The sequence below is a fragment of the Mandrillus leucophaeus genome, unplaced genomic scaffold, assembly GCF_000951045.1.
Source record: "Mandrillus leucophaeus isolate KB7577 unplaced genomic scaffold, Mleu.le_1.0 Scaffold393, whole genome shotgun sequence".
Lineage (NCBI taxonomy): Eukaryota > Metazoa > Chordata > Mammalia > Primates > Cercopithecidae > Mandrillus > Mandrillus leucophaeus.
Genome location: NW_012104176.1, coordinates 2628015 through 2641622, shown reverse-complemented (window position 1 = coordinate 2641622; position 13608 = coordinate 2628015). Strand labels below are relative to the sequence as shown.

Sequence of the window (13608 nt, the reverse complement as noted above, 5' to 3'; positions counted from 1 at the left end):
GTCATTTAATCTAGCTGGCTTAATTGTTGGCATAAAGTAAATATTATCAAATTCATAATGATTAATGGCTGCATACTAGTTCTGTCCAAGTATAAAGAGAATCTTACAATTTGTCAAGAAAAACATGGTAGAAAGTCAAAATATGGTAAATGCTTTCTCAGTTTGGATTTCTCCCTTACCGCATGTCAACAGCTCCTGCTTCACGCCTGTGACTGGTTGGGCCTGCAGTGACTTAGGATAAACACACCTGGTATCCCGTACTGTGATGTTCCTCTCCTTTACCCAGCGATGCATCCACAGTATGTTACAGTCACACAAAAGATACTCAGTCTGGAATTCCCTGTAACATGTAAATGCAACTTAAGAGATTATAGTGAATAAAATTAAATAGCACTTTTGTTTTATATTAGGTTACGTTTCTGGTGGCAAGCACAATACTGTTCACCCATACCACACCTAAAGCACATTTCGTTGGCTAGCTACAGTTTCTCTCCAAGGAGCTGAATTGCAGAGTTTTGGACCCCAACACTGTTCTTGCTGGTCCCTAGTTTCTGCTTTGGATGAAATCTGGTAGGCAAACAAAGACTCTTTGGCAGATATCCCTCTTCTAGGCAACAAGCTACTGAACACCAGGGTTCTCTAGAATACCAAATCCCATTCCTTTTTGTCTAACAAGCTTCTACCCATTTATCATGAAGTGTGTGGCATTAATATTAGATCTTGAAGCCATCCCCAATTTTCCAGCATCATTATCACATTCTTGTCCTAAATGCCTACCAACTCTGTTGATTTTGACAATGAAACAGCAACCTAAAGCAATATGGATTGTTTTCTGTGACTATATTCTGTATTTCTAACCAGACTGTGAGCTCCCCTAGGGTAGGAACTGTTTCTGACCCCTTTCTGCTATGCACCAAGTGACACCATAGATATCTACAAATGTAAGAGATAAAGACCCAACAAATCAAAAGCATACAAATAAGAATGTCTCAGCTTTGATACAAAAGATAGTAATGAAATGTCTTCATTTGAGGCAAAAACCTTTATAATTTGGCACTTGGGCATGAGAAGAAGAAAGGATAAACAGAGCTGAGATATAAGCACAAATCTCTTAAATACTATAATTACTAAGTGCTGACTATTCATGTGCCACACATTTGTTAAGTCCAGCTAATAACAATAAATGCAGGACCCTGTTCCTGCCAATATGGGGGGCAACATATAATAGAAGAATCAAAATGTAAACATAGCTAAAATAGAATGCAATATGTTCTATAAAAATAAATCAACAAAGTGCAATAATGTTTAAGTGTGTGTGCTTCTAACACAGCTAGAGTGTTGGCTCATGGTTCACCTCGTTAGTTTTGGCAAAAAAGAGTAAGGAAAAAAGAAAAGGGATCTGATGGAATACAGCACAGAAAATAAATTTAAACAACACCAGGAGGAGGATGTGACAGACTCCTAATTTCTAAGCACCACCTTCTGGTCAGTTCCTAACACTACCAGGTAAAAAACACTAGCAATTTCTCCCATTTTGGGGATGAAATACTTCCCATGCTCCTGCTACCCAGGGTCTCAAAACCCAAACTAGCTTTTGTCTTTTTTATTTCCTAATCTTTGCAGAAAAGGCTGACCTGAGCCCACTAAATATGCCAAAAGTAGGTGTTTGTGCTCAAAGGTAGTCTTCTGGATAAGAATGGTAAGGGTGCCAAAAAGAGAAAGAAGATGGAGTATGAGCCAAAGTGACTTCAGAAGTACATACACATGCCTGCTATGATGGTGAGAAGCTGGCTGGGGCTCCTAATAGCTATTAGCTACATCCCAAGGAAGATTCCTAAATGAGATTTAAATGACAGGTGTAGGAAAGGAAGGGAGATGAGAGGAGAAGTCAGAGTACATGGAAGAGAAGAATCAGGAGAGAAAAATTCTTTCCCTGGAAGAAAAACACTCAATCCCATAAATTACTCAATGAAAACCTGAAAAACATTACATTTAACTGTAATTCCAATAAAATTAGGATAATTTAGAGTCTGAGATATGTTAAGGTTTATCTGAAAATAGCTACTTTCAAAATAACTTCTATGCAATCTCTCTGTTAACAAAATCATCTGGAAAAAAAAAAATCAACCAATTCTAAAGCTACAAGAAACTGTAAATCAGAACTTAAACTGATTTCATAAAGCAGGCATTCTAAATAAACATCCCTAGAAACATCAGTAATAAGCTGTAAATTTGATTTTAAGTGGGGGATGGGGGTGGGTTTACAGGATAAAGTTAAATTCCTAAAGTATAAAATATTCTTACAAATTCTTCATAGGAAGGGATATTTTATACTTTGGAAATTTAATTAGTCAAACAATGCAACATTTTATGATTTGAAAAAAAAGTCAAAAAGAAAAAATTACCAGTTTACTTACTCTAAATATAGATTAGAGTAATATGGTATCCTAAGGAGAAAACAGTTGTCCTAGTCTAAATCACAGTATTCAGGCTTACTGTATGTTTTCTAACGTGAATGCAAGCTCTCAAATGAGATTCTAACTTGACAAGATTGTCCTTATAAAGTCTCTGAAACCACATAATAAATGTTTTTAATTTTCAAAGACATGAAAATCAAAAAACAGAGAAAAAATTTTTTTACTTACAAAGACCGTAATGAGGCAAGATAATCAAAAGTTCCTTGAGATAATGAAGAAAACAAATTCCCCGAAAGGTTTCTGAAAGACAGAAAACAATTCCACTTTTAAAAATACAACTATCTATCATTTTATCCTATTCTGTATTTTCTAAAGCATCCTACAGTCATTAAATAATGTTACAAAGAAGTCATGAAAGTATCAATGCTTACAAAGAGGGAGTGATTAGCAAATACTTCCTCCAAGGTTGAAGAAGAAAATTATTCCTCACCTTATACAAAGTAGTAAATACAATTATTAAAAACACATTAATGCTAGGTAAGAATTTTTCTGTCAAATATCAGGTGAACCTAAAAGGTACCCTACTGAATTCCCACTAGTATTACTCTAAGTGTTCACTCGCATCTAATTTAAGAAAGCAGCAAATAAAAATGTAAAAACAAATAGAAAATAAATAATTAAAACTTTAAAAGTAACAAAAGGAAAAGGATGGCCTCAATGACCAGCAGCAGTAGCGTACTAAACATGACCGAAAATCATGAGGAGAGCGAGATGAGTTCAGGGCTTAATATGAGAGACTGGGGATAGAACTCCATGTTGCTCTTGGGCAAATCACTTCTCTAGTCTATCCTGTGTCAGTAGGCTTCAATACATAACCTGAGTCTTGCAGCGTTCTGAATGAATGGAACTCAGAAACCCTTATTCTACAATGTGAGTAGTTTGTTACACCCCAAACAATTTGACTAAAGTATTTCTTCCATACTGGACTATGAGCTCTGGAGCTGGGTGGAAGAGGGCCTGTGTCTGTGTGCACTTCCGTGTACACCAGTAACATGCTGGAGTATAAATGGTGCTCAATAACTGCTCATTGCTCAGGATGTACACCTCACCTTCAGGGCACTTCTAATGTTAAAATGAGACTGAGTGCTCTGGGAAAATCGCATATGGCCAATCACCACCAGATCTGTTCTATGCCTGCTGTGGTATCAAGAACAGGCAGAATTGAGACGTAGAGTTCTAGAAGTGAGGTGGGGGGTGGAACACAGCAGAGGATGGGATAGAAATCTGGAGTCCTGAAACTTCTCTGGAAGCTGGGCTGAATCCTTCATATGTGGGAGAGAGCGACCATCGGGTAGATGGATTTCCAAGTGGAGTTGGAGAAGAGAACTGATCAGGGAGGGGTCAGCTGTTCCTGGGACACCAGTAGCAACATATTCCTGGATGGGAAGACCTGATATCACACAAGGGCCAACACTTTACAAATTAACCTACAATGACCTTCAGCAAGAACAACACTGGATTGGTTTTCATATTTTATAATTTTTTTTGTAAGAAAAAGGCTGGATTCAATGATTCTCATAGAAGAAGTACCTAGGAACTTAAACAGAAAAGAGTATTTTCAAATTGAAAGGAGGAAAGGGATGTCTTTTTTTTTTTTTTTTTTTTTTTTGGCCTATCAGAACAGATATCAAATGTGAATTGTGAGAAAGGTATGCCCATGGCAGTATAAATCATAATAGCATTTTAAGAAAATAAAAAATAAAAATCATTTTGGCTGGGCGCAGTGGCTCACGTCGAAAATCCCAGCACTTTGGGAGGGCCGAGGCAGGTGGATCACCTGAGGTCAGGAGTTTGAGACCAGCCTGGCCAAAATGGTGAAACCCTGTCTCTACTAAAACTACAAAATTAGCTGGGTGTGGTGGCGTGTGCTTGTAATCCCAGCTACTCAGGTGGCTGAGACACCAGAATGACTTGAACCCAGGAGGCAGAGGTTGCAGTGAGCCGGGACTGCACCACTGCACTCCAACCTGAGCAAGAGTGAGACTCCATCTCAAAAAAAAAATTTTTTTAAGAAAGTAACTTAGATGGAATTACAATCAACAACTGTGTATGTTATGAAAGTATCCCATTTTAATTATATGATTACTGGAATATGTTTAAAATAATGAAAGCTAGAAGACAAGACATGGTAGGTAAAACTGAAGTGCTGAGACAGGGCAATGGGTACACACACATTCCTTATATGTACAATTGTCTCCAATTTTCTTTAAATGTTTGCAAGATTCCGTAACAATAAGTTAGAAATAAATATCCATCCTACAAATGTAGGACTTACGTATAAAGAAAAGAATTGGGCCAGGTGCAGTGGCCCACACCTGTAATCCAGCGCTTTGGGAGGCCAAGGCAGATTGTCTGAGGTCAGGAGTTTGAGACCAGCCTGGCCAATATGGTGAAATCCCATCTCTACTAAAAATACAAAAATTAGCCAGGTTGATGGTGTGTGCCTATAGTCCCTGCTACTTGGGACGCTAAGGTGGGAGAATCGCTTAGAACCCGGGAAGCAGAGGTGACAGTGAACCAAGATGGTACTACTGCCCTCCAGCCTGGGTAACAGAGTGAAACTTTGTCTCCAAAAAAAAAAAAAAAAAAAGGAATTGCATCTTACAGCAATCACTAGGTTCTAATATGCATATTATTAGATATTTCCCTTGGAAATCACAAAGGAAAGAATCACATTAGAGAAGGACATGGCATTTTCTCAGGAAATTCCAACGCAAACCAATTTTTCCTTGAGTGTTGGAACAGACTGCTATTTGTACAGCTTGAACACAAGTGAAGTAAGTAGCTTGGATTTGGGGGCCATAAACAATGACACATATTTTAAAACATTACAATCACAGTCTAGCTCTGAGATGCTCACCAAATACATACGTAAATAAATAAAACTAAAAGGGAGTTGAGAATGACAAGAGCAAAGCCACTGCTCCTCTATCATAATAAGCTCGTAGAAAGGAGCAGCAGGTGAGTTACCCGCCCATTCCACCCTTTATGCTGTTCTTTTATTTTTTATTTTTTTGAGACAAGTCTCACTCTGTTGCCCAGGATGAAGAGCAGTGGATGGAGTGCAGTGGCTCACTGCAACCTCTGCCTCCCGGGTTCAAGTGGATTCTCATGCCTCAGCCTCCAGAGTAGGTGGGATTACAGGTACATGCCACCAGGCCTGGCTAATTTTTTTATTTTTAGTAGGGACGAGGTTTCATCATGTTGGCCAGGCTGGTCTCGAACTCCTGACCTCAAGTGATCCACTCACCTCAGCCTTCCAAAGTGCTGGGATTACAGGCATGAGCCACTGTGACTGGCCATTGTTGTTTCTTACTTTCACTTAATTTGACTTTATTTACTTATTTTTTGCTAACTAGATACATTTGAATTCCTAAGAGTTGCATGTGTATATGATGCATCATCTATTATACAGAAGCCTCTATCAGGGCAGATTTGGTAAAGGAGGGGAAAATGCAATTAAATGCAATCTCCATCTACAGAGGAATGACTAAGTTACAATCTGTTCTATACCTAGAATATTCTGTAGCCAATGACAAGCATGAACTAAATCAACATGTGCTCTATTAAAAAGATGTTAATATGTTGGTAAATTATTTTTAAACTGAGTTGCCAGGTACAGAGCATTTTTAAAGCCCTGTATGTGTGTCTACACATTTCTGAGTATAACAGAAGAAAAAAAAAAATATATATACACACACACACACACACACACACATACCAGTTATCTCAGGATGATGCAACTGAAATGATGAAGAGATCTAATTTTTCCTTCATATGATTTTATTACTCAATAACAACCACTTTTTTGTATAAAGGAAGTTCTTTATACAAACATATTAGTTGTATATATGTATTTATATACAAATACATACACACACGTTTGCATATAAAGGAAATTGTAAAGGGTAGTTCTTATAAATACATATATTTCTGATAGGGAAATATTAAAAGTATAATTCTTGAGGAAAAAATACAGGTATTAGATTGCCCATAAAGAACAACTTGAAAAAATTTTGGTCTGTAGATCTCCTGACAGAGATTTTGGTCTGTACATCTCCTGACATTCCTCTGCAAATTAACTTCCTAAGTGAAAGACACAGGCTTCACAGAAGTCCATTATTGGCTCCCCGTTTGGTCTGCCAGTTACGTCCACTGTTACAGTGGGACACAGTGAGAACCTTTGCAAGTAGGACTACACTGCTCTTAGTTCAAGAGAACTTCTCCATCAGCAAAGGCAGAGATCAATATATAGAATTAATCAATTTTACACCCCCACTCCACCCATGTCTACTAAGGTCTCTGACACACTTAAAGAAAGGGTAGTTTTTTCAAAAAAATGAATTCATAAATTTCCAAAGCCAAGACTCGATCAAAAATGATAAGAAATCTGGCTGAGAATGCCTAGGCTGTCCGCCAAGGTCTCATCAACCTTTAGCCAAGGAAGTTGGCTAAGGGACCCACTCAGTTTGAGGTCCCCAGTTCAAGAGTTACCAGAGGAAACAGTTAGAACAGTGATCCACTCTAGAATTCCTTCTTTTTGTATACCTTCTCTTTCAGGTGGGAAACAGTAAGAGGAAGATCTCTGATTCCTAATCTAAGGAATGTACTGCATGCTCCATTCCTAATCATATTCACTTTTCCACTCACTGGACTGAGAAAATGCCATTCTCTACATCTGAAATATGAGCTGTTATCAGCCTTCACAACCCGCATATGGCCTGGCTCAAGAGCTCAAAAATCTGGGGACAGCAGCAACCCATGCAAAACACTTAATGTTCCTGATCCACAGCTCTAGACCTGTGCCAACCCAAATTATGATAAGCAATGTCACTGCAATACAATGCCGAGTGGTAAGAAGTTTCCTTAATTGCCATGTTGTTCTTTACAAAGTATTTAAAAGATGTAGGCCAGGTATATTGCTGTATATGCCACAGACTGCTCCATTTAGGAGATCCACAATAGGAATGACAGACAGTGGAGAATCACACGCATGAGGGGGTGGGAAGGTGGATGATGAGAAATTACTTAATGGGTATAATGTATATTATTCAGGTAATGGATACCTAAAAGCCCTGACTTGACCACCATGGAATCTATGCCTGTAACAAAACTGCACCTGTACCCCAGAAATCTATATAAAAATAAAAGTAAATCAAATTTAAAGGCCACTATCATCTATTAGTACATGAACTATAAGATTATCTCAATCAAATCTCAAAGTGGGAAGCTTGGCAATATTATTTTTATGTTTTAATGTTTTACTTGGATGATGTTCATTGTGTTCCGTGATGTATAAATTCTCACAACAGGTATAATTGGTAAAAATGTAAGAGACCACCCAAGTTCTAAACCTACCAAACATTTTAGTTCTTGACGAAGGAGGCAAAGGAAATACTAAGAAAACAGCAACCTGCCCTAACAGAAGCTCTGTCCCACTCAGCTCTTTTGCCTAAAGAACATGTGCTGATGTGTCAAATCCCTAGGCCAGAGCTAGAAATCAATCTAAAACTAAAATCAACAAAATAGTAGACTCCAGTTTACTATTTTGTTTTCCATTACTTCGGTCATAGCTGTCCAAAAAATATAACAAAAGTCTCCTTCACAGATGTATGATTTTGTCCATTCTAACGCAGTCCTCAAAAGTAAAAATACAGCCAGGCACTGTGGCTCACACCTGTAATCCCAGCACTTTGGGAGGCTGGGGCAGGTGGATCACGAAGTCAGGAGTCTAAGACCAGCCTGCCCAAGATGGCGAAACCCCATGTCTACTAAAAATACCAAAAAATTAGCCAGCAGTGGTGGCGGGCACTTGTAATCCCAGCTACTCACAAGGCTGAGGCAGAGAATGGCGTGAACTCGGGAGGTAGAGGTTGCAGTGAGCTGAGATCGTGCCACTGCACTCCAGCCTGGGCGACAAAGCAAGACTCCATCTCAAAAAAAAAAAAAGTAAAAATACAAAATTCTCAAGAAGAGATTTTAAAAAGCACTGAGATAGAAATGTTTGCAAAGCAGTTACAAAGGAGTTAAGAAGCAATTAATTTAACTAACTTCCAGTCATGAGTAAAGCTGCACACTAAATCAATCTTTTATTGAAAAACAAAAATCAGGCCATATACCTTTCCCTGAAAATGAAAGGACACACTGAAAACAGCTACAAATTTCCTATGCAGCAGGAACATTCTGTTCTACTCTAATAACTGATCTGAAGTCTCTTCCCTTACTGTATAGATGAAAGAATCTCATCATTTAAGCTCCTAATTGGTTTTTCAAAGGTAACATGAAATACAAGAAACATTCTAAAAAGCTACAGGGAGAACGAACCACAAGTAGACAACCCTTACACTGACCTCCACTCCACATCTAGCATTTCATGCGGAACCCTATTCCCAGCCAGCTTGTCTCTAAAATACGATTTCGTGCCATTTTCCAACATAAGTATCTTTAGTGGCTTCCTATTGTTTAATCAGTTCTAAGCCCCAATCTGCTTTTCATACATTTCAAAATAAAGCTCTATTATAAATAATCAGCCTTATGTATAATTACTCCCAAACAGAACTTTTATTACTTTTTTTTATTTTTTTGAGACAGAGTCTTGGCCTGTCACCCAGAGCTGGAGTGCAGTGGCGCAATCTTGGCTCACTGCAACCTCTGTCTCCCGGGTTCAAGCAATTCTCGTGCCTCAGCCTCCCGAGTAGCTGGGACTACAGGCATGCGCCACCACGTCCGGCTAATTTTTGTACTTTTAGTAGAGATGGGGTTTTACCATGTTGGCCAGGCTGGTCTCCAACTCCTGACCTCCAGTGAGCTGTCTGCCTCGGCCTCCCAAAGTGCTGGGATTACAGGCGTGAGCCACCGTGCCTGGCTTAAAACTTCTTTTTTTAAAAAAGATATAAACATACTTGATGACTTATACAAAGTTCTTCCACATTTATATTCTATATAAATTATAATAAACAGATATATATAACTTAAATTTTAAATAATCATTGTAACTTTGAGCTACTATTAATCCTACTTTGTAGGTGAAAAACAGAAAAGTCAAACAACTCACCCCAAATCACATGGTCAGAGGCACAATTCAAATGGTTATTTTACTGCAAGTCTACCAGCCCTCCCCTTGACAAATGGCCTTGGTTCTCATTCCCACCTTCATGTATCATTGGTTTGGCTTCTTTTCCTTTCTAACTATCCAGATCTCTGTAAATCTGGGCCATCAGTGCACATCAGCTCAAATTTTCCCAGACTAGCAAAGCTTTTGATCATACCTCTCAGCATGAATGTGCTCTCTGTTGCATGTACTACACTGTGTTATGTGGTGTGTGTGTACATGTGTCTGTGTGTGCACATGTGTCTGTGTGTGGTGTGGTAAGGTACCATTATATTCTGAGCAGATTACACCCCCATGATTAAATTGTGAGCTCCCTGTCCCTTATGGCTTCTAAAACCCCTATAGTTCCTACTTATAATTAAATATATCATAAGTTTCATACATATTTAGGTACTGGCTCAAACGCTTTCTTATCTTTTAATGGGAAAGAAAAGATGTACTTACAGCCGAACCAGATTGGTGAGTCCTCGAAATATGTCTGCATTCAGACATCCTATTCGATTGTTTGTCAGATCCCTAAGGAGAAGGGTGGAAAAGTGTCTTCAATTAGATCTCTTGGTTAATGAAGGTCTCATGCATTCAGTATTCAAGAACAGCATCCAGGTATCGCACAAGACCTTTATTCTAGCATCTTTGAGATATTTACTCTACTTAAGTGAGATAAGGATAGTAGTGAGGCCGAAAATGATCCTTGCTTTCACTTACTGCTGGCACGCACAGACTAATGCTGCTCAATTATGGTGCCCTCTATATTTCAAGTACTTACTCTTGCAAAATTACTCAAGATAAAATTGGAGTAGTAAAAATGAGACTCAAATTCTCTTGCTGCCCGCAATACAATTCCTTAGATGACCTACACAGTTAATTATGCTGGGGCAGTTGGAGAACTGAGCCCAAACTCAGCCAGTAAATAACAGATAATGGATAAAAGGGCAAATTATTACAATGATGGAACTTTTGTTTCCAGAGGAACATCTGCAAATACCATTTTCTGACTTCATTCCTTAAATACTCAGAAGTTTCAACTATAATGAAAAAAAAAACAACCGTGTTAGCTTTCAGTTTACAGATCTATCATTCGGACTCCAAGTCTAATTACTTTAACAATATCTATGATACAGCCCAATTATTTTTGCAATCACTCCTCATTTCTATTTCCTATTAAAAGTTACCTTCTAAATATTTTTTACTTCTCCTCAATGAAACTGTTTTCTTTTTACCTATGTAAAAGTTTTAGTTAATATTTTGTTCTATCCCTTTTTATTTATTTTGCTTGACATCAAGGACAATGAACACAATTTTATTTTTACATTTAATCAGAGACCTGCACTGGTTTAAAAGTAAAAACTTTACGTTGGGAGATAACCACTAACAATATCTGTAACTTTCACCTGGGATGGCATGACTTGCATCATTGTTTTCAGTGGACTTAGTAAGTCCTATGCAAGAAAATCCTGAAGCAATAAATCTTAAGTTTTATTAGTTGCTAGACTTGGAATAATTCATCACACTTTGAATTCTAACAAAATAATTCGAATAAGCTCCCTAAGCCAAACTTTCAAAAATATTTTCATCATATTGCCTCCAAAGTCCCTATTATTCTCTCTCACAGAGAGTTACACATTCTTTGAGTTACTCAGTTACTCTTCAACAAGGCGATCTACACCATTCATTTCAAACTAAAAGTATTGCATTCCAAACTGTGTACTTGATCATGGCAGAAGATGTAGTAGTCTCACCAGAAATTCTAAGAACATAGCATTTGAATCAGGTACCTCACTCATTTGCTTTTTTCCTTGACTATTTCAAAAGTTAAAATGAGATGGTAGGTCTCACTGGCTGGTGAAGCACTGGTTTGGGTGTGTCTGTGAAGGTGTTTCCAGGAGAGATTGGTGCAGGAGTGAATGGACAGAGAGGAATGACCTGCCCTCAATGTGGGTGGGCACCATCCAATCAGCTGGAGCTCCGCTGGGACAAACAGGCAAAAGAGAGGGCTTATCTCTCTCTGTTCTCTCTCCCCTTCCAGAGCAGGACGCCTTCTCCTATTGTTGGACATCAGGCTGCAGGTTGTCTTTTGGACTCTGGAACTTGCATCAGTGGGCTTCCTGGGGCTTCAGGACTTCGGCCTTGGACTGGGGACTACAAGGTCAGCTTCTCCAGTTCTGAGGCTTCCAGACTTGGATTGAGCTATGCTACCAGATTCATAGGCCCTTCAGCTTGCAGAAAACCTATTGCAGGACCTCTCTCCCTCTGTGATCACGTGAGCCAATTCCCCCTAATAAATCCCCTCTCATACATCCTACTGGTCCTCTCTCTCTGGAGAGGCCTAACACAGCACCTTAGGTAATCCTGGTCTTCAATACTTTCATAGTTCTGCCTTCCCTCTCTTATGACAACTTTTGATAAAAGAATCTTAAGCAATACAAGTCTTTATCTGTCCTCATTGTTCTGTAGCTCCTAAGTATTTAATCATATGGGCCTTTTTGTTTAAATTCCAGTTGATTTTCCTTTTATTTCTAGGTTTCACTGTTAACAAAAATTAGGCATCTTCCGGTAAATTGTTGCATAAACAAGCATATCTGGGCTGTATTTATAATCTTGTCTCAATTCTGAGCTTTAAATGGTGCAATTACCATTGATTCTCTGGGAAACAATTTCATTACAACTATACCTACTTAAAATGGTATTTAGATATTGATAATGGGTTTTTATTTGGATTGAGAATCAACTTAAATCCGCTGATGAAACACAAGAGAAACTGATGGATCTAGGGTTCACCTACTTCTGATAGTATATTCTTCAGAAAGCCACTTCAACTTCCTGATTCAAATTATTTATAAACTAAAGGCAAAGGCATGGTATAATAACAAAAATACTTTATGTATGCTTGTTAAGGGAGATGCACAATTGAAATTAATGACTTAAGAACCCATAAGAAAAAGCATCTGCATCTATGAGCAACTAGCAAACACTACTGTCAAATATCTTTATATCCCATTGAGTTTACACACAGGACTTCTTCAGCTTGCAAGCTGTGTATCCTAAGTTAATTATAAGTCATCTGTTTGGAATTAAGAATGTATCTTCTAATGGGAAGAATATTATAAATGGCAATTACCTTCCTAAGCAAGAACACAAGAGACTACTTAACATGTAACACAGTGAAAGACTACTAAGGCAATGCCTGGTACAATATCAGTAATTATATTAAATACTCCTGAACAAGAATTTTTAAAACTCATTTTGGATGGCAGTGCTTAAGAGATTATTTACTGAGAGATAAATAACTAGATGGAGATTCTAAGATAGTCTGCAGTATCTAAAACATACTGAAGAAACTGCTTTTTATTAACAGCCAAGTTTTCTTCAACCTGTATCTCAGCATAGAGATAACATTAATCAGCATTAATGTTTTTATTACCTAAAAGCTGTGACTACAACAGTGTGGAACACAGAGGGAAGGGATAAGATAACGACCTGTCTGAGAGTATAATTTCACATTCCGCTCATTAAGGGAAAAAAATAGATTGGAGGGAAAAATATTCTAAATGTTCTCATACTTTCACATCAGAATCACTGGGAGGGATGGTTGAAATACAAATCATTCAGCATCAGCCCCAGAGTTTCCGATAGGGAAGATCTGAACCCCTACATTTTTGCTTTCTACTTGAGGATTCATCTTCCTAGGCATGGGTGCAAAACTGACTCCAGCACAGACAGAAGCACAAAGAAAGTGAGTCACTGCTGTAAATCACGCTCACCTGCTGCTGCCCCTCCACTCCCTAATGACCTGTGTCTGGAGGCGCAGCCTGTTTACGGTCATGCTCCATATCCCCCGCCTGTGTCTTGATAGCTAAGTCCTAACAACTTCCAAGACTCTTATAGCAGCTAAACTCTAGCTACTGCGTCATCTCCTTGCAACTGTATTTCGATTCCATATCCAGGCTCGTGGTCAGTGTTTGTAATTCCATTAGACTGCAAACCCCTCAAGAGGTTCCTGATTTACCTGTGTGTCTCCAC

The 13608-nt window shown here is 38.4% G+C and overlaps 1 protein-coding gene across 1 annotated transcript in view; it reads right to left on the bottom strand.

Moving 5' to 3' along the window:
• The window catches only part of ADGRA3 (adhesion G protein-coupled receptor A3), a 176486-nt gene that overhangs the window by 89656 nt on the left and 73222 nt on the right, over window positions 1-13608 (bottom strand). Inside the window, exons 4-6 of the mRNA XM_011991308.1 lie at window positions 10033-10104; window positions 2646-2717; window positions 180-340 (exon numbers count right to left, since the gene is read on the bottom strand). Coding sequence (XP_011846698.1) covers window positions 180-294 — 115 coding nt within the window. The 5' untranslated portion in view covers window positions 295-340; window positions 2646-2717; window positions 10033-10104. The remainder of the gene's footprint in view (window positions 1-179; window positions 341-2645; window positions 2718-10032; window positions 10105-13608) is intronic.